This window comes from Toxotes jaculatrix, chromosome 19 (genome assembly GCF_017976425.1).
Source record: "Toxotes jaculatrix isolate fToxJac2 chromosome 19, fToxJac2.pri, whole genome shotgun sequence".
In the NCBI taxonomy this organism is placed as follows: Eukaryota; Metazoa; Chordata; class Actinopteri; family Toxotidae; genus Toxotes; species Toxotes jaculatrix.
In genome coordinates this window covers 20,245,510-20,265,051 of record NC_054412.1, presented here as the reverse complement: position 1 = coordinate 20,265,051, position 19,542 = coordinate 20,245,510, and the positions used below count along the sequence as shown (strand labels likewise).

General features: G+C 41.2%; 2 protein-coding genes across 3 annotated transcripts in view; both read left to right on the top strand.

Annotated features, from left to right (window-relative positions):
* Positions 1-2,392: 2,392 nt before the first annotated feature.
* Positions 2,393-7,224, top strand: rpf2 (ribosome production factor 2 homolog). The gene is made up of 10 exons (XM_041063669.1): positions 2,393-2,502; positions 2,765-2,897; positions 3,520-3,557; positions 3,855-3,894; positions 3,985-4,066; positions 4,243-4,319; positions 5,431-5,530; positions 5,628-5,730; positions 5,937-6,081; positions 6,661-7,224. Exons 1-10 carry the CDS (start codon positions 2,480-2,482, stop codon positions 6,844-6,846), a joined length of 927 nt encoding a protein of 308 aa, XP_040919603.1. The 5' UTR covers positions 2,393-2,479; the 3' UTR covers positions 6,847-7,224.
* A 489-nt stretch (positions 7,225-7,713) lies between these two features.
* The window catches only part of slc16a10 (solute carrier family 16 member 10), a 49,147-nt gene continuing 37,318 nt past the window's right edge, over positions 7,714-19,542 (top strand). For both annotated transcript variants that reach the window (XM_041064255.1, XM_041064254.1), the window contains exon 1: positions 7,714-8,282. In XM_041064255.1, coding sequence (XP_040920189.1) covers positions 7,967-8,282 — 316 coding nt within the window. In that variant the 5' untranslated portion in view covers positions 7,714-7,966. The remainder of the gene's footprint in view (positions 8,283-19,542) is intronic.

The window sequence follows — 19,542 nt, the reverse complement described above, 5'->3', positions numbered from 1 at the left end:
AGGTTAGGTTTCACAATCGTTACATCTGAGGGGTTTTTTTTTTGTTGTTGTTGATTTGGTCTTCTCTGCCTTGCCGTTCACGATGCTTCTCCTGCCAGAGAACGCAGTTTGAATTTGGGAACGGAGAGGACGCGGTGGGAAGTCTCAACCTCCTTTCAGCCCCGCGGTGCAGCACGTTCTGTTCTTATAAGTATCTGTGTCAGTTGCATCAGCACCTACAGCAGTGCACTGAGCACCTAAGGCACTGGGCGTAACAGTTGGAGCAGTTCATGTAAGAACTGGCACTTGGAATAGTTTCCCTCTAGTTTGTCTGTCATGGCTTTTTGGAGTGGTTTCATTCTTTTCCCGAGGACCAATCTCTGCTCTCACATGAACGACTCCGCTAACCTGTCAAGTGCCTTAGGTGATCTGCCGTAACTGTAGTCCTTTCTTTCTTTTTCTTTTTTTTCTTTTTCTTTTTTTTATTTTAACTACCACTGTTCAAAGATACTGAATCAGCTTAATGCTAACTGTTCTTGGATGAAGTACATTTTAGCCTTGTTGGTGTGGATCATTGCAACTTTGTTTTATTTTTATACTGTAAACTCAAAATGCATTTTTGCAGTTGAATGGTAATAGAATTTTATACAAAAGAAATATTTTGTATTTTTGCTGCGGACCAATATTTTTTTTTGTTTTTCCCAAATGTTCAGTGTTCAAAACTAGGTTGTTATGTAGTTAAGGGATAACCTTTTCAAATTTGATTAAACCATAAAGTTTTTTTTTTTTTTTCCTGTTAATTCTTTCACTTTCCGTTTCTTTGTGAATCCTTTTTGATGAAAAAACGACAGAGGAAGGGAAAAGTAAAAGCCTCCCCAGATGAGACAGGGTGCAGTTGTGGGATGTATCAGGATGTACTGAAGGACAAACTTTGCTGTTCTAATTCTTTCTTTTGCTGTTCTTTGGATGGTCAAGATGTGCTAAATATATCTGTGCTATGAGCTTGATGCTTAAATAAAAAAAGACACTTATCTGTGCAAACACTGTTTATTTGACTTTTTTTCTTCAGAGCATTTTGGGAACGTTGGATGTTGACATTTGGTGTTTTTTTAAAAAAAATGCACAACACAGACAAAAGAACCTAAGATGAAAGCTCCATCTGTCTAACACTGCTGGAGTCAACCAATAAGTAAAAGAAGAGGAAAAAAAATATCATAAATCAGCAGTGATTGTGAATATAAAGAGTCAGAATCAAAGCAGCAGAAGCTTAAAAAGATATCCTGGCTTTAAGTCTTTAATGTGGGTTAAGCTTGGAAATTAGTGTATCCCATAATTCAACTGGGCAGTGTCCTGTGTGCTGTGTAACATGGCCTTTAGTCTAATTATAAGATACATTTAAAAAGTTTAATATGAAATAAAATTAAATGTATTTGTTCTGTAAAAAAAAAATTGCCCCCATGAGTGAATTATTTTTATGTATTGCGTTATGAGATTAGCAGCGTTTTACAGTACAACCCTAGGTTAGAATCACACTGTTGTTGAGTTTCTTGGGTCTTTGTTTGTCTTTGTGTTTTAGGGTTAGTTATGATACTGACAGATCAGAAGATGAACCTCCCAGACACTGCTGTATTTATCCCACAGGAGCTGAAATGTTTGGTCAATTATTCGATAAGTCAGTCAAGAGAGAATTGAAACTAAATCATCAGTCATTGCTGTTCATATTTCGTGGCTCCATCCTCTCCAAAATGAGGATTTGTTTCTATAGCCATTGATTCTTTGGTTCATAGTTCAGTGTTTCATTCAATGTTATAAAACATTAAAACTGCTATTAAAAGTCAGTTCTGCAATGGAAACATGGGTAAACTTTTACAAAATAACAGTATCTTACAGTGGAACATCACATTGTTGTTGTAAATGGCTTTAATATGTATTGTGGGCAGATTGTAGGTGGATCAGCTGCTGATTTTTTACTGACTGCCGGTGTTTGGAAAGAATATGTCTTTGGCAAATATTTGAAAATGAAAAAGTTTGTCAAGTGGACAACTTCAAACTTCAAATGCTACGAGTAACTACAAACAACATCTGGCACATAAATGTGGCAAAGAGCTGGATTTTCCTCTGAACCTGAAATGTGTGGAGACCTATTCAGCAATAAGACAACAAATACAGATACAGATGAAATACTTAACTAATGACATTTTTTAAATAACCTGATTTTATTTTTTTAAATTTGAGAAAAAGTATTGATCCTTCAAGCAGCTGAAATGACTGAACTTTTTTTTTGGTCTGTAGCTCCTCTGGTGGACAGTCTGTGCCCTGGGGTGTAATTGCAGTTGTGTTACTAGATGGCGGTAATTGGCTTGAAGCAGGAAATCCACCACCGTCACAGACCACAGAAGAAGAAACAGACCAATGTTGTTTTCCGTCGCTCCGGCTCACGTGGAAGACGAACAACCTGAGTGCACGTCTCGCGGGCAGGGAGACGAAGAAAGACACAAAAATGACACAGTTAGACAATGTAGTGTAAGTTTGACACTCCGTTCTTTACAACTCACCGTGTTTAACTGTCTGTATTCATCTTTTCCAGAATTAGCCTGTTAAGCGTTCGTGACGCTATCTTTGTTAGGCTACCTAGCATAGCATCACGTCTGTAGTAGACTGACATTAGCTTCATGTACAGATGGAAACCCCTGTTAGGCTACATACGTGTTTTTTTTGTTTGTTTTGTTTTTGGTTTAAATATATATATATAATATTGTGTGTCATCTTTGATTTGTGTCTTTAGAAAACCCAAGACGAGGCGCTCCAAACGCTTCTTAGAAAGCAGAGCGCCGAAGCTGACTGAGGATGTGAAGAATGCTATGATTATGAAGGGGGGCAACACCAGTCAGACCATCACCCAGGCCCTCAAGGACTTAGTAAGTGACCCGAGGAGGACCATGAAGACATGGAAGGACATTAATAAGACCATAGCAGTGCATTTTAACGTCTGTAACAGGTGGTCATCGTGTAATCCTGATATGAAGTTGTTAGTCAGTAAGTCTGGTATTTCAACTGCATCTAACACAGGTTTCAACACATCCGTTGTGATACACAAGACCTAAATAGATCAGGAGTTATCAGAAATACTTGTGGAACTCTGTGAATGTATTGTTCATCCATGGAACACAGCAGTTTCTCGTGTGTAGCTTTAATTTATGTGCTTTTAAAGCAGCACCACTTCCTGAACTCTGTCCAACCAAATTAATTTCAGATAGGTTATATAAATGTAATTTGACAAAAACTCAAACTTCACAAGAGTTTATGGGATTTAAAGGATCAAAGCTACAGCAGTTAAAACTAAGTTGGGAAACAACTGGAATTTTAGGATTGAGGCTCTTGTGTATCCAGGGACGGATTGAAATCCTTTTAAAGGACACCTGGACAGTGTTTTCCAGTACAGGAGAGTGCAGTGCCCTTGGTTGTCTCCCATAAGAGTGAATCAGCCGATTTCAGCTTGTGACTAAGCCTGTTTATTGAATTCAAATTGTGTTTTTGCAGTATTCCCTGAAGAAACCCAATGCTGTGCTGTATAAGAAGTAAGTGATATTTTTGTCTCAGGAATTAGAAATACAATAAGTCTAACTTTAATTTGTACAGTTTTTCACATAGCTTTGTGATGTCCTCAAATAACGTCACAGTAATTCTCATTCATGCTATTAGATTGTTTTAAATTCCGAAAATAAACCAGAAGAATCAATGCTGAATTGATCTTGGTAAATAATTTGAAATAAATTTAAATATTCCTACTTTTCTCTGTATTCCTACTTTACAAGTGTTAAGTGAAAACCGTCTACGGTTGCCTGCAGTGGATAAAATCTGTATTTCCTTTTCAGAAAGAACATAACGCGGCCGTTTGAGGACTCCACATCGCTGGTATGTGTAGATGTGCAAATGCTTCATTACACTCAAATGTCTGTACATGTTTTTCCAGGTGTGTCACTAATCATTTGAACTCTTCATCAGGAATTTTTCTCCAAGAAGACAGACTGCTCTCTGTTTCTGTTTGGCTCTCACAATAGGAAACGGCCCAACAACCTCATATTTGGTAAATTTTCTCTCACTCAGCTGTAAACTAAACATACAGAAATTTGATCGATTAAAACCCAGTCTTTCCAAATCTACGTTCTTCAGAGGATGATGAAAATTCTTTTTTGGGGGGGGGGGGGCTGTGGTCCAAATGATATTGTCTGTGTGTCATTGTTTTCTTTGGTGTATTTGCAGGTCGTCTCTTTGACTTCCATGTGCTTGATATGATTGAACTTGGGATTGAGAAGTATGTGTCGCTGAGTGAGATTAAGGTAATGGTTGCACTTACTCTGTTAATGTCAATTGGTTATGGTCCGGGAGGTGATGGCACCCTTTACAGCTCCAGAATGAAGCCACATTTTATGCATAATGTAAAAAGTGTTTTAGATGTGAGCTAATAATTATAATATGAAAGTTCTGTGCCCCTTTCTCTGTCCAAGGGTTTTTCAATTAATGCCATGATTACATTTCCATCCTTTCTTTTATTTCCATTTTTAAGTCACTGTAAGCTATGATTCATTTTAACCTGCAGCATCCATGTTGTTGCTGTGGTTACCGTCAGTTCGATGTAGAGCAAATAGTGTTAATAGTTGAAATACATTTAAGGTGTTCCCGCCTTGCAACCTTAGAGGACACCTGCCAGCTAATCAGAAATAAATGTCCAGGATTTGATGTGAATAGTAAAGTATGGAGCTGGAGTCAGGACATGGTTATCTGGGCATAAAGACTGGAGGCAGTGGGAAGCAGCTAGAATGGCTATAACCAAAGTTAACTAGACTTGCAGGCAAGTATAACAGGGTCTGATCACCCCGGGGACCTGGGGCTTTCATGTATGTGTGTGTGTGTATATATATATATACCAAAGTTTTATTCCAGTATGCACTGTATAGATTATCAGACCTCCAGAGACTACAACCACAGTCGTGAATAAAGATAAACCTCTCTTTAAATATGCAGAACATCAACATCACTCTTGTAATGTATCCGAACATCCTGTTGGCCTTGAGCAGGAATCATTACACTGTAGAGTCAGAGTGCCCTCTAGTGATCAAAGACTGGACAACCCATTTAACTTGATCTGTTAATGTATGTGGATTCTAATCAGAATAACAAAGAGGATTGGAATTCAAAGATAACACAAATACAGGAATTAAAATAAGAGAATCTAAGGATCTGATCAGATTTGTGATCAGTCTCAATAAGAAAAGCAGATTGTTGAAGCTGAGAGATGAAAGGAGCAGATCAGCTTCTTCAACTCTGTTAATTAATCTTAGTCCTAAAACAAGCTTTTACACACAAAACCTCCAACAGCTAGGTTAGTGTGGACTGCTTGACTGTTGTGTATCACAGGATCCACATGACACTCGTACTTTTCTGTCTCAGGCCAGTAAATGTCCTGAGGGAACGAAACCGATGCTGGTGTTCGCGGGAGAAGCTTTTGACACAGACAACGAGCTCAAACGTCTGAAGAGTCTGCTCATAGGTATGCACTCCTCATAGCGATATCAGCACATTTGTTTTAAGGTGAAAATGATGCGTCATTGATCTGCTCTCGTCCATTTCTTTGCCCTTCTTTTCAGACTTCTTCCGAGGACCCACCGTGTCTGCAGTGCGTCTGGCAGGTTTAGAACATGTTCTGCACTTCACTGCCCTGGATGGGAAAATATTCATGCGCAGCTATAGGTACTGAGAGTGAAGTTACTATGAACACATGACAAATCCTGGTGTATTAACTTGATACCTAAGCCAGTGACCAACTCCCGTTTTTAACCTGTTTTAGAAATTGATTTGAAACTAAATTCAAGGTTCTGTAGGATTGCACTACACCAGCCACTGTTCTCTGCTAACATCCACTATAACAGAAACATGGATGTAACGTGTCATTGCAGGTGTCTGTTGAAGAAGTCCGGCTGCCGGACACCACGCATCGAGCTGGAGGAGATCGGGCCGTCGTTTGACTTTGTCTTAAGAAGAACACATTTGGCTTCAGATGACTTGTACAAGTTAGCCCACAGACAGCCCAAGGCCCTGAAGGTAAAAAAAAAAAATCACCTTGATGAAACTCCTGCTGACTCTCCCAGATTTCCTTTAATACCCAGAAAGTGCAAATTAAAGTGAAATGAAAGGCACCTGCCTTGGAAAAATTCTGCATAATAGAAAAAACAGGGATGTGTAGGATAAAAAAAACCCTTGTATTTTCATGAACTTGAATTAATTACAGGTTAATGGCCTCATGAGGTTGTATACAAAGGCTACTTTTTTTCCTTAGATCCTGTCAGTGGATTGAAATTACAAGGTTTTTCCCAAAGGTGGCGCCAGAGGAAAGGCCATATTGTTGCCTAAGTTTAAAAAGCGTTTAACCAGCATACAGTTACCATTTTAAAATATCTGTCAGTATTTTCTGGAATATAATAAATTTTTTTGATGAAATCATGCAGCCATAAAATCACAGGGCCTTGGCTTTGACTAGTTGGAGCTGATAGCAGAAACAGAGTGATGTACTGATGGAACGAAATGACCAACATCCTAACCTAACACAACACAAACTTGAAATTGACAGTGGATTTGTCAAATTGATACGTTTGTTAATGCCTCTGTTCCTCACCGTTTCAGCCCAAGAAGAAGAAGAACATTTCCCACGATGCCTTTGGTACCAAGTTTGGCCGGGTGCACATGCAGAAGCAGGACCTGTCCAAGCTGCACACGCGTAAGATGAAGGGCCTGAGGAAGAGGAAGGGAGAGGTGGTCTCCGAAGAGCAGGACGGACAGTCACCCAAAGTGGCCAAAGTGGAGAGCTGATTTCTGAGATCGGAGAACCAGACTGCTGTCACCGCCTGTGTGTTTGAATGAGTGTCCGGCGCTGGACTTTGGTACTGGACAGACACCTTCTTTACAGGACTGACCATGTCCCTTTTGTTGCCAGCTTTTACTGTTATAATCCAGTGGCATGTGAGTTGCCACCAGGCAATCAAGATAAAGATCTATTATGTCCTTTCTCTCCTTTCCCCTTTGTATTTTCCCATATGACATTCAGATGGTTCTTTGCCTTGAGTGTCATGAACGCGTCAAGTTAAACAGTCGACCAACAACAACCTTATACAACACCATGTTATCTATCTACTGAATAATCAGCAGATTTAATCTGTAAACTGAAGTGTGAAATAAAACTGTCTTTACACCTTTTACTGTTCCTGTGTTCACTGTTGGCTCTGTGAAGATTTTTGGTTTCACTTCAAAGTTTGTAGTTGCTTTTTGGATTCGTTGTCTTATGATCTCCAACCACAATTCACTTACATCTTTCCCACTTTCTTTTTTTTTTTTTTTTTTTATGTTAACTGCACATGTCCTTCTGCATGTCAGCCTGCTTGCCCAGCAGTTTCTGTTTATTCTTAGCAGCTGGGAAGGCGAAGTGAAACCTTTCATAAGGGTGCTACCCAAGGAGGGGACAACATAAGCATTACCCGGCATGTATCTTTTTTTTTTCCCTCCTCGTTGTGCAAAACCTATTGTATGTTAAAGGTTTTTTTTTTTTTTTTTGGTTTATTTCAGTACGTGGTCATCACGGGTAAATTACAATATCCAATCAGCTGCAGGATACCCCGGAGCCCCGCCCCTGCGCGCTGTCTATTTGTAGGGTTTCCAGTCAATGCAGCAGCAGCAGAAGCGTTTTAACAGTTACTGTAGGAACAGATGCAGCTTGACCAGCTCAGCTCCAACTGCAGCTTCAGTCCAGTGGATGCATCTTCACCTTAACCTGAAACTCTAGCCACCATTGAACTAGTTCGCCATTTGAACTTTTAATTTTCTTTCTCCTGTCATTGTGGGAGACTTACTTCCAGATTTAACTAGCACAGAAACTACAGTTGTTGTTTTTTTTTTTTTGCTCTTTAATACAGAGCTGGAATAAAAGAACAAAACAATGACAGAAGATAATATACCAAACGGTGATGCGGGTAGTATCGATGAGGTGCCCGCCGCAGAGGTACCCCTGGAGGGGGAGGACAAGAAGGAGAACAGTGACGCCAAGGTGATGGTCCCGGAGCAAACAGCGGCTCCGGGAGCGGAGGAAGGCGAGTTTGTGCACCCCGAGGGCGGCTGGGGTTGGGTGGTTATGCTGGCTGCCATGTGGTGTAATGGCTCCGTGTTCGGGATCCAGAACGCCTTCGGTATACTCTTCCTCTCACTGCTCAAAGAGTTCGGCTCCGAGGATGACGAAGACCTCCGCTTCAGAACAGGTGAGCGTGGGTAGGGAGGGCGGGGACGACACAGAGCCCCCCCACTGAGTTTCCACATCGGGCTCGAGTAACGTTAGAGTTTGTATGAATTTCAGCATATGATTATTGTATTTTTTTTAAACACAATAAATAACGTGTCTGAAACAGGCGGTTGAAACTATAAGCTAACCAAGCCTCCTGCAGTGGACGATACTTTGCTCATGGGCGCATTACGTCAAAGTTTGTGGCGGGGAATTGAACCGTTGACCTTCGCAGCGGTCGCAACTCTCCACGCGCACTCTCCAGTTCTGTGTGTGTGTGTGTGTGTGTGTGTGTGTGTGTGTGTGTGTGTGGAGGGGGGCTGGCAATCTGTTGTCTTATTTCACGCCTTTCTTGTAACAGCAGGAGTTTAATTCCTTTGCCTTTTAGCTAACCGTTCATACTGCAAGGCAGCTAACGTTAGCTAGCACGTAATACGATATGTGTTTTCCGACGAGAGAGGGAAAATGCATGACAGAAATGCTACTAAAAAAGGCAGCAGTTGTTAAATGACTGTTTGAATGACACAATTGCTTGGTTAGTTCCATAGTACTAAACATGGTGGCATTATTTGTCAGTGGTAGTTCTCGTTTCTGTCTGAAAAGGGGGGGTGGAGGGGTGTCAGTCAAGGAAAAAGTCACAGAAAAAAATATTTTCCTTTGTGTGTGTGACCTGTGCCTGACCTCACACTAAACACACGGGGACAAAAATTGAGGTTTCCACAGGTAAAGACTGCTTTTTGAGGGTTAAGACTTACTAAGCTGTAGGGTTAGAGTTAGAATTGGGTTTAGGTTTGGGGACGGGTTAAGGTTAGGCATATTAGTTAGGATGGTTAAGGTCATGGTGAGGAGCAATGGAATGCATTACAGGGATAGTGAAACAAGTCTGTGTGTGTGTGTGTGTGTGTGTGTGTGTGTGTGTATGAATGAGAGTCTTACGCTGTGAGCAATGACCATGTGTTGTTCCGCTGGGATTGCAGCCACCTGTTGTTGGAGCTGCTGTTTGGCACATGAGTATGTAAGAGTAGAACTATATCATTGCCTAGGTCCTGAACAGCTCAGGGGTACACGGTGTGTGTTGACTTATCGGTTGCTTGGAATGATGAGTAAAAGCAGCCTGTGTTATCAGCTCGTGTTCACGCCAGAGCGCCCACTCATATACTACAAAAGCTCACAGGTTTCATTTAGAAGTCTGAATCCTATAAACTCTACTGACAACTGCAGCAACAGTGGCTGGAGTGGCCCGTCCATCCTCTTCAGCGACAGTGATCTGTAACAGACAAAATAAATTAAGCTACATTTTTACAGAATAGCTACAGTGGTAGTACTGTAGCATTGCTTTGTTTTATTTATTGTTAAAGCTAAATGTGTTGTTCAGATCTTTAAATTCCTGAGGGTGAGAACATCAATTTCAAGACAGACCAAGTAATTGCACCAGCTTTGAGCAAAAACCCCCTGAACCTCACAGACACATTGTACTAATTTTGAGTTATGAGGGGGTAAAAATGTAAAACATAACCCTCAGTGTTTGTTTCTGATTAACATTGTCACAGCTTTCTTACTAACAAACGTTTTCATACAAATTCAAATGAATGCAATATATTTCTGTTTGTCTTTCACCAAATGTTAGTGTTATATTAATGCTGCTGCTATAGCTCTGCCTGAAAGGGATTTACCATGTGCTACTCAGCTCAGTGGAAACACACACCACCTACTGCAAGTCACAAGTGATATCAAGGCTCTGGGCACGGCTTTGTGTGCTGAAGATAACTGTAGTCTACTAACTTTTTTTTTTTTTTTTGGTCATGGAATAGAACACATTGCCATTGGAGCTGGTTCAAATTCAGCATGTTATATAATCATTTAGGTTTCTTCAAACCACCTTTGAACCTGGTTTTGGAATTGATTTGGTTTCGACAGAGGTCTTTGTCAGATATCAGTGTTGTTGAAAGTGAGGATTTTTTAAAAAAAATGTTAGCACTTGGAATCGACAAACTGTTGTCATTCAGGATCCAGGGTTTACCAGAAATGTCCAGTATTGATACTGGACATTTCTGGTAAACCCTGGATCCTGAATGACAACATTACTGGATGTCAAACACTCCAAAAGGAACGTTTGACATCCAGTTTTTGACTGCTGTGGAGCTGTTTTTCCTGCAAGTGGGTCCCTGTTTTGTTTATCTTGTGCATGCGCCAGCATGTTGGTGATGTGATACACAGTCCTGCCAGTGATTTTGCAGCATTCAAGTCATTTACAGATGTCAGGAATGTAATATAATGCAGAATTCTAATAATATCCCCTTTTTTAAATTAAAAATCTGCAGCTGAAAGAGGGAATATGCCTGACACTGATCCCCAGTTTAGATTTAGTTCATGCTTAGTCCGTCTCTGGTTATAATGATCTTGTGATAACAAGGGCGTTAGTTCCTGATGTGGACGTACGTTTATCTGAATGTTGTTCCACAACCTGGAAGGCATTCATCAGCTAGTTGAGCAGGTTTGGAAATTGGATACCGCCTAGGATGGCAAGAGGAAGTGGGAAAGGCCCACAGCATTGATCACAAATCATTGTAGACCCCTTTCCTTCTGACATTGCTGTTTTTGTCTCAGTAAGAACAAGAAGAAAATATGAGATGTCTTGGTGACGTGCTGGCGTGACTCACAGCTGGACAGATCATTTGACCGCAGCGTTTATCACCTCTCGTAATCCTATTCTCTTAATAACTGAGATGGATTCATTTTCATTCAAAATGATGAGAAAATAGTGAGTGAAAAGGCAAACAGATGTTAAAACAAAGCAGTGCATATTTGAATATATTGTCTGTGGGTTCTGGACTGGTTGGACATAAAAGCATTTAGAAGCTGCAGCCCAAACAGTTTTCATATCTGAATATTAAGAAACATTATTATGCCAATAGCAAATCAGCTTGTAGTTGATTTAAGTAGGACTGATATAATATACTCCTGCTTACTTCTTAGTCTGTCCATTAGTTTGTCTACTTTGTCTTTGGAGTAGGGACGGCACACACACACATACACTGTCTTGCAAAAGAATCTACACACCACATCCCTGCACAGGACATGGCCATGCCTATCTGCATGTTCGGTTTATCTTAAGATAGCAGTTTCCCTTCCTTCTACATCAACACTGCAGCCTTCAGCCCTTCCCCTCTGCCTCTGTTGCTCAGCGCATATAGTTCCATAAGGAAAATACAGTATGCACTACTGTGGAGAAAGGTTAGTGTAAACCAATGAAGGGAAGATTTATGGGCACAGCTTTTACTTTCAAATGTTTTCACGTGTTTCTCATTATATTACAGTGCATGTTTAGGGCATGACTTCAATATAAGTTGTTTTTGCACAAGTGGGGACCTTATCTTAGACATGTGAGGGACTGGACCTCCTGCGCTTAAGATATGAGACTCTGTTACCAGCAATTAGTGACATATTAAAAAGCCAATCGGCTGAGATGTTTCAGAGGGAAGTTGGATGCAGTGTTATTGTGGTACACTGTGTTTTCAGTGAGGTGTTTTGAGGACAGTTCCACCTGGTTTATTCTACTTTATTTATCCCAGTGGGCTTCAATTTGAATGGATGTGATCAAAAGGTACCATCATAAAAACACAGTGTAAACATTACCACAGAACACGGAGAGCTTACCAAATCACAAGTCGTTCCACATAACCATCAACCTGCAACACTGAAACCCAGACACAGCATCACCACAACACACACACACACACACACACACACACACACACAAGCCCTGGCAGTGGGGTCACAGTGGGGACTGAAACGCTTTCAGGTTACACATTGAGCTTCCTGTGTTGTGAGAGCCAGCAGAGACATACCAACGCACATGTTGCAACATGCTCCTTCTCAAACTCCCGTGCTGCTGGGACAGCATATTCTTAGAAACTCAACCTGAAAACAACTTTTTTTTTTTTTTCTGTTCAAGTGGTACTACTGATACTACACATCTCAAGCTGGATACGTCATTAAAGGAATAATTTGGGTTTGGGTGTCTTTATAATTTAAGATTAAAGGTGTGTGAGCAGATACCTCAGTTTCAGGAAGTCAGGGTCATTTAACATTTCCTCATTCTAATGAAAAAGTTACAGTATCTTATTTTTAAATTTGTTAATTTAACGTGCTGTAACTTCCTTGTCCATAGTTATGTAACCATTAAATTAAAATGTGGAACAGAATATCACTTCTTCAGGCAAGGATTCATTTGTCCCAACACGTTGGTTTTCACGCTGGCGTTTGAAATTCCTCCAGAAATGAAAAGTCCTGTTGCAATTAGTAAGTGTGTCCTTTTCATTTCTGACTTGGCTGGTGTTAATGGACTCCAACTGGAAACACAATAAAGAGCGACTGACGCCTATTAAGCTGTCTTGCTGGGGGGGGGGGGGGGGGGGGGTGAATGAATATGAATATGACCCTAGATTACTTGCTGATCTGTCGCCAATGTAGCTGTGACAGTTCAGCCAGACCAGCTGTGGCTGACCTCCAACACCACATGGGACCAGCTGCTGTGTGTAGAACAAGCACGGAGAGAACACACCAAGGATTTGAACCAAGAACCTTCTTGCTCTTTAAAGCTTCTGCTTCTTTAAAGCAAACAGGTGCTGCAAGGCACATTTTTATCTGATAAGCTGATATTATCATAGATATTTTAGAAACATTTTACACCTCAGTGACCTATTTCACCTTTAATCTCATATCTCCAGCTAAAGGATATTTTTGCTGCATCAACACAAAAAGAAAAAACCATTGAGAAATTCCTCCAATAAAATCTAGTCAATTGTCAGATGCACGTCTTCGGCCTTGTGGCATGAATACATGAGTAAAAACCAAGTCGGGGACACACTGAGTGTTATTGATGACAGGCTGCTTTGACGTCCTCAGCTCTCATGTGGCAGGTGTTGCCTTTTCTAGTGCCACAGATAACGCGCGCAAAACTGTGAAATTGGCCATTTTAATCAGCCAATCACAGTGCATAATTCTGGGGGGCGGGGAGGTCCGGCTCATTGACTGGGGCTGAACTGTCAGGTCAGTGGCCTTCACATCTGTGTAACAGGCTCTGGTTCCCCTCCCTGTGGGAATGCCAGATGGAGTTATTCCTGGGCCTCGCGCCATTAAAACCACTTGCCTGTCCTCCGATGTCAAAGCAGACAGGACCTTTGGACCAAACGGACAGTTTAGAGTCCTTGATTGTGCTGTTTTGTTGAACGTGAAGTAACCTGGCCACATGTGCTTGATTGACTCTTTACGTCAATAACAAGGAGTCATGTGCCCATAGTTTTGCTGAATATCATTTTCACTCAGTACCAAGGGAAAACATAAAGGGAAGCAGGATAGCTGAAGCTGATATTTTGTTCCCCTGGATCTGAAACTGACGTAGTGACTGTAGAGCTGAGCTGAAAATATTGTTTTAGTATTACTGTCGGAGAGAGTCCCACCACGCTGAGTGTTGTGAGGTGGCCAGGATTCGTGTTTCACGATCACCCACAAGCTCATAACAACAGACTACACCGCAGCTAGGCAGCTGTCGTGCTAGTATTTGGTTGGAGTTTGACCTGCCTCTGCCAACACTGGACGAAATGTAGTTGAAGTACGGTAGCCATAAATCCACCAAGGAGAAATATGACCCTAACCCTGGCAGTGCACCTATTAACAAGAGGTAGAACAGTTATTTTTCTCTTGATGTTGCTTGTACGCTCTTTTCCTGTCACAGGGGATCATAAATGACTTTTTTTTGATAATGCAATAGCCCCATAGAGTCTTTGTCCCCCGCCTGACTTAGAGCTGCAGGGCAGCCTGTCTTTTGAGGCAGACCCATTGAAGCTTGATCCGATCAGAGAGGAAGGACTCCCTGCGTGAGGCCTTCCCCTCTCCTTTTGCTCTCTGGTTTTTCACAAATTTGGATTTCTTCTGCCTCGCTCAGTGCAAAGGGCTGCTGTCAGTTTAGCTTGTCTGCAAAAAAAAAAAAACAAAACAGTTTATTTGGGGTCGGTGTACTGCTGCCACTGCAGCTGACCCTTTGTCCTGCAGCACATACTCTTTATTAAACACGTTTAAGGTTTAAATTCACAACAGGATGGAGTCACAGACCATCAGCCTCGTAGTGACACAGACAGAGCCTCCATGACAGTACACAGAAATACCAAGGACTAGGAGAGCTCGGGGGCACATCTCTTTCATTCCCAGAGCTGAGCTTTGATTGATGCAGTCATTTTGGTCTGTGTCCTGTAAACACAGGGTCAATTGATTTACATGCACGTGTTACAGGCCTCAGCTAAGATAATGTTGCAGTGAAAGTAAAAAATGTATTGAATTCCTGAATTAAAACAGTTCTGTATAACTTTTGCTGAGCAATGGCCAACAATGGGCAAATGTAGTGCAGCACCAGCCGCAGAGGGTCATAAAGTCAGCCGGCTGACTCAGTAATGGCAGTTACACAGTAGTATCAGATTTAAAGTTGACTAACTTTAGCCACCATTAGCTGCTGGTCCTACCACACCAACTAAGGCTGTAGCAGCAAAAAGGTGTGTCTTATTGTTCACACATCCAGCTTTTCACTGTTCTGTAAAAAAAAAAAAAAAAAAAAAAAAAATGAAAGTGAAAAGTTAGGAGCTCCAGTAGCTGGAGTGCGTGGGCAATTTAAGAACATTACATGGATCGAAATCAGTCCAAAAAACCTTGACACGTTTTAAGCATACACAGGTTAATGTTTGACCGGCCATTTGATCTCATCGTGAGTGTAGGTGAAGGTTGTCAGGAGATAAAGCCCGAGGCAGGTAAACAGGCTGGAAGCAGAGTACCACTTCAGCGGCAGCAGAAGGACCAGTGGTGTGACCTTCTGCACATGACACACCAGAGAGCCTGAGGATCTGTGTGTGTCACACAGAAGACATGAGCCTGCTGTTGTGTTGGGGGGGGGGCTGTCGGGGGGGGGGGGGGGGGGGGGTAGGTGCAGTTTACTGTCTTCTGCATCCCTGAATGCATAAAACAATCTATTGTCCTCTGAGGTTGTTCACTTTTGTAAATGACAGCTCAGGACTCATCACAGAGATCATACATCACACGCAGCACCACATGAAACCAGGCTGACGAGATAACTCGATTCAGAGGTATATGACTGTGTGTGTGTGTGTGTCTGTTGTGTGTATGTGCTTGGAAAGGTCAGCACAGACATATAAAAGGACACCAGGTAGGCAGTTAAATGACTGTTGTCTTCCTGTTTACACCTACGCACACAGCCACAACATTGCAACCAGTTACCAGTGTGAATGGAGCAGTTTAACAAGGATACACAACATATGTAAATGCATTTCCATTACAAAGCTAGCTGTCAGCACATCACCTGTGCATCTATTGCAATTTAACTAGCACACTAACTAAAGGGATTCAGAGTGTGTGCTTTGGCAACAAAATAGACTACAGGGATGTGAGCAGTAAAAATAACATTTATTGTTTTTATTGTGTTTATCTAAAGGCAGCTGTGGTTCAGTAACCTGGATGAAGGAATTAGTGCAGGTCTTTGCTGTGGCTTTTTTTTTCATTCTCGTGTCTTAATGCAGAAACCGATCAGGGAAGCAACTCCGGGTGATATTGAGTAAAAGACTCAAATCCAAAACGGTGGCTCGTTGCCATTTCTGTACTGCGCACCTAAAAAAAAAAATGGGGGTGGACGAAGAGCTCCTCCAATCACTAACCAGCTCTGACACACCACCCCCCCTTTTTTTCTCGTCTTAACGCAGAACACAACTCCCATTTAACATTTTTCATATGGACCTCTTGCATGCACTGCAAAGAGAAGGTCCTCCAAGCATACATATAATGTGTTTTCTCTCTGTCTTACACACACACACACAGCCATAAATTACTCTGCAGTTCCCTGACTTTTTTTTTTTTTTTTTTTGCTGTGTCATCAAGTGGAAGTTTTCCCTTCCTGTGGTATGAGGCCAGAAAACACATGAAGGACATGAGCTGCAACTTTGGGATCCAAGCACAGGAGAATTAGTGTTTCTTACTGCCTCTCCCCCCCTCCAGAGCCTCCACTGGAGCAGCCCTGCATAAATGGCTTCCAGCTGCTTGAAGCAGGAGATGGAGTGTGATGCTGTAGCGTCCGCTCAGGGGCCAGATGTGTATTCGCAGCACAGTGAGGCCCTAATTGGGGCTGTGACTGAGGCCTTTGTGACTGAACAGGAACAGCTTAGAAAGAATGCTGCGCTTCCACTGAGAGCAGCAGCAAGAATTTCCTCAGGTGATTTCCCCCAAGCTTCACCTGCAGGCGGTCTCTTGTTTTATAACATCCTTTCAGGCTGCAACAGATTTTTCCCTCATCTGCTTTTTTCAGGAAACGTTATAGTTGTAGAGGTTATAGATTAAAGATGGCAAGTAACAATGTCTCATCATAGACATATAATGTCACAACAATGTCACATCCTGTAGACAGAATCATTCAATTAAATAGAGTTCATTTAATTCCAATAAAACTTTTGTTAATGTCATGACGAAGCACAAGACATTACTTAAATTTGTTTCATGTCTTTTTTTTTTTTTTTTTTTTAAGAAAATCCAGAGTGAAAGTGTAATTACTTTATGAATTGTAATTGGTCAGGATGTGTAATAATTTAATTACGGCTTGGACTTTTCTGATTAAGGCTTGAATGGAACAGTGTCACTGTCAAGACTAAGATACGTGGACACAACCGCACACCACATGGCTTTATTTCAAATGAGGAAATCCTACAACCTTAAAAAAAAAACACACACACACACACACACATTTGCTGCTATTAATAGGGTCCTCTCACTTACCCTCTGACTTTAATGACCCACACATACATCAGCTTTCAGTTTAGCTGGTCTGAAGTCCCATTCAAGTCTCGATTATACGTTTTCAAGGAACATTATCTGTCATCTTGGCCAGTGATTTGAATTTCAGAGCAGACAAAAGTCGGTTGTGGAGACGTTCCAGAGACGTTCCAGTGCTTGTGGTTGATCTTCTGTTACTGCAATTCCCCTCAGGAGGGACTTTAGTAATGAGTCTCAGCTATGTGCCAAACATGTTCAGCTTAACATAGGCCACAGCTTGTAAACCCATTAACCCTGCCGCTTGCTCTGCTTTGTTTTTTTTTTTTTGTTCTGGAAGGAGAGAGGGTTGCCAATTTTTTTTTTTCTAATGAGACAAGCAGTAGGAAACAAAGCTCTCTGATGTAATCCAAAACAAAAGGGTCTCTGCACCAAATTCTACACCTTTACTCGGATTTTCTTAGCTTTCCCTTTTCTTTCTTTGTCCCTCTTCTCTCACTGTCTTCACCAGAGGAAAAAAAAATGTAGCTCTGCCTTGTGGGAGCCATCAAAGTTCACTACAGTATGGTTCACTTCCTGACCCCACCGGTCTAACACTCTGATTGTAATGCGAGCTGGCTGGTGAGGCTTGTTGGGTGGAGCTTCTCCTGCAGCAGCAGTTCAGCCCATTCGCCTGCTCCGTTACTACTTCTGTCTGTGCAGATCCAGTTAGTCTGGGTCCTGTGTTCTGAATGCATCTCGCTTCCAGTATAAGAGAGGCCAGAGGTGTGTCGTCCCCTGCAGATGACACCGGGAGTGTGAGTGTGAAGTAAGCTACAGCTGAGCCAAAGCAAAGCTCGGAGAAACTGTCATTTCCACCACAGGAAGTGATGAGTTGTATATTCGTAGCTGTAGCAAGAGCAGTTTGAAATTTAAAAAAATAATCATTTAACATTTAACATTTGTTGTAATAGCACCAGTGGGTCAATGGACAAAGAAATGAACCTTCAGATTCAACTACACACACAGATTACAATACCATATACAAATACAAAAAAACATGTCAGTGGGTCAGTTCAGAGAAGAAGGCCTGTGCTTGTTTTTTTTTGTTTGTTTTTCTTTGTCTTCTTTTTGGGGAGTCTCCTTGTAAAGCTAAACAGAAGTCTCTTATGTAACTCCAGTTTGCTCACTGTTCAGAAGTATAATCAATATGTCTGTCTGACAAATGGGTCCATATTGAACTAACTGGTCAATTCTCGTAAAGACACAAGACCAAGTGTTCCCTCAGGTTACCTCAATGGTTATTGACTTTTTAAAATGTCCATGATTAAGAAAAAAAAAGAAAAAAAAAAATATATATATATGACTCAACCTTAACACTGTCAAACCTTAAAGCTCTTTGACCTTCATCTTCCTCTGTGAAAATTGGTGACATTTTCCTCTTCTTAAGATAATGAAATGTACACTCATTCTTAAATAAGCTAATGACATATTTTGCAAGTATTGATATAGAATATACTTCTTTAAAAAAAAAAAGCTGATTCATTAACATCACGGCAAAACACCCAGAGAGAAATGATAAACCCTGCTGCAAGGTTCCATGTGGTGGTGATACAGGACACCTGGTCCTGTTTTTTTTTTTTTTTTTTTTGTCCTGTTTTTTTTTTTTTTTTTTTTCCAGCTGATTTACTGGCACACTTAGACGGGGGGTGGAGTTTTAAGCGCTTTCTGGTGTTAAATTAAGCCTGACTTCATTCTCCGTGTTGGAACTAGATTTTACCCCATGAGTGTCCTCGGTCAACAGATTCCTAGGATGTGCCACAGGAACAAGTTGTTTATTTGACCGAGCCGGGAAAATGGACTGTCACACCGCTGCAATCCGAGCCAAGTGTGCTTGTCCATTAGTTTTCTCCATTAACTTTGGTAAACAGAACTCTCCAGCCAGTTGCTTTAATGCACACCTTCTGAATTCATTCGGTTGGAGTGAAGTCATCAGGGATCCATTAGGGCCATTCTGTGCTTTGTTCTCGGGCAGTGCTAACCAGTGGTACATGAACCGCAAAGCTCAACTAATTAAAATACAAAGATATGGTTTGACGATTTGAAATTCTAATTGTTTATAATATAATTCACAAAAAAAAATGAATACAATTTTGAAATAGCTAGAAGAAATAAATAAATCCTTTAAATAGTTTGCTAAAAGTGGGTACTTTGAGCGGAGCCATTAAAAACGTTGGAAATTGTACAGTATCAATAAAGGTCTATCTTATATAATTAGTATTGTTAAACAACATCCAACTCATAACGCTAAAAACATATTTGGGATATGATTGGCGTTTTTGATAACGGGGTATTTAAGCTCGTCTGATAGAGCCATTTTTCTGTGCAGTGCACAGTTTTGAATACAGCCTTTCCAGCTGACAAGAAGCAGATCAGCCTTC

What these genes read in the sequence shown, in the direction of transcription:
- rpf2 (XM_041063669.1), top strand. Translation starts at nt 2,480, where the DNA reads ATGACACAGTTAGACAATGTAGT. An exon ending in GCCCAACAACCTCATATTTG is followed by an intron (nt 4,067 to 4,242) that starts GTAAATTTTCTC and finishes GTGTATTTGCAG; the next exon opens with GTCGTCTCTTTGACTTCCAT. An exon ending in GACAGCCCAAGGCCCTGAAG is followed by an intron (nt 6,082 to 6,660) that starts GTAAAAAAAAAA and finishes TCACCGTTTCAG; the next exon opens with CCCAAGAAGAAGAAGAACAT.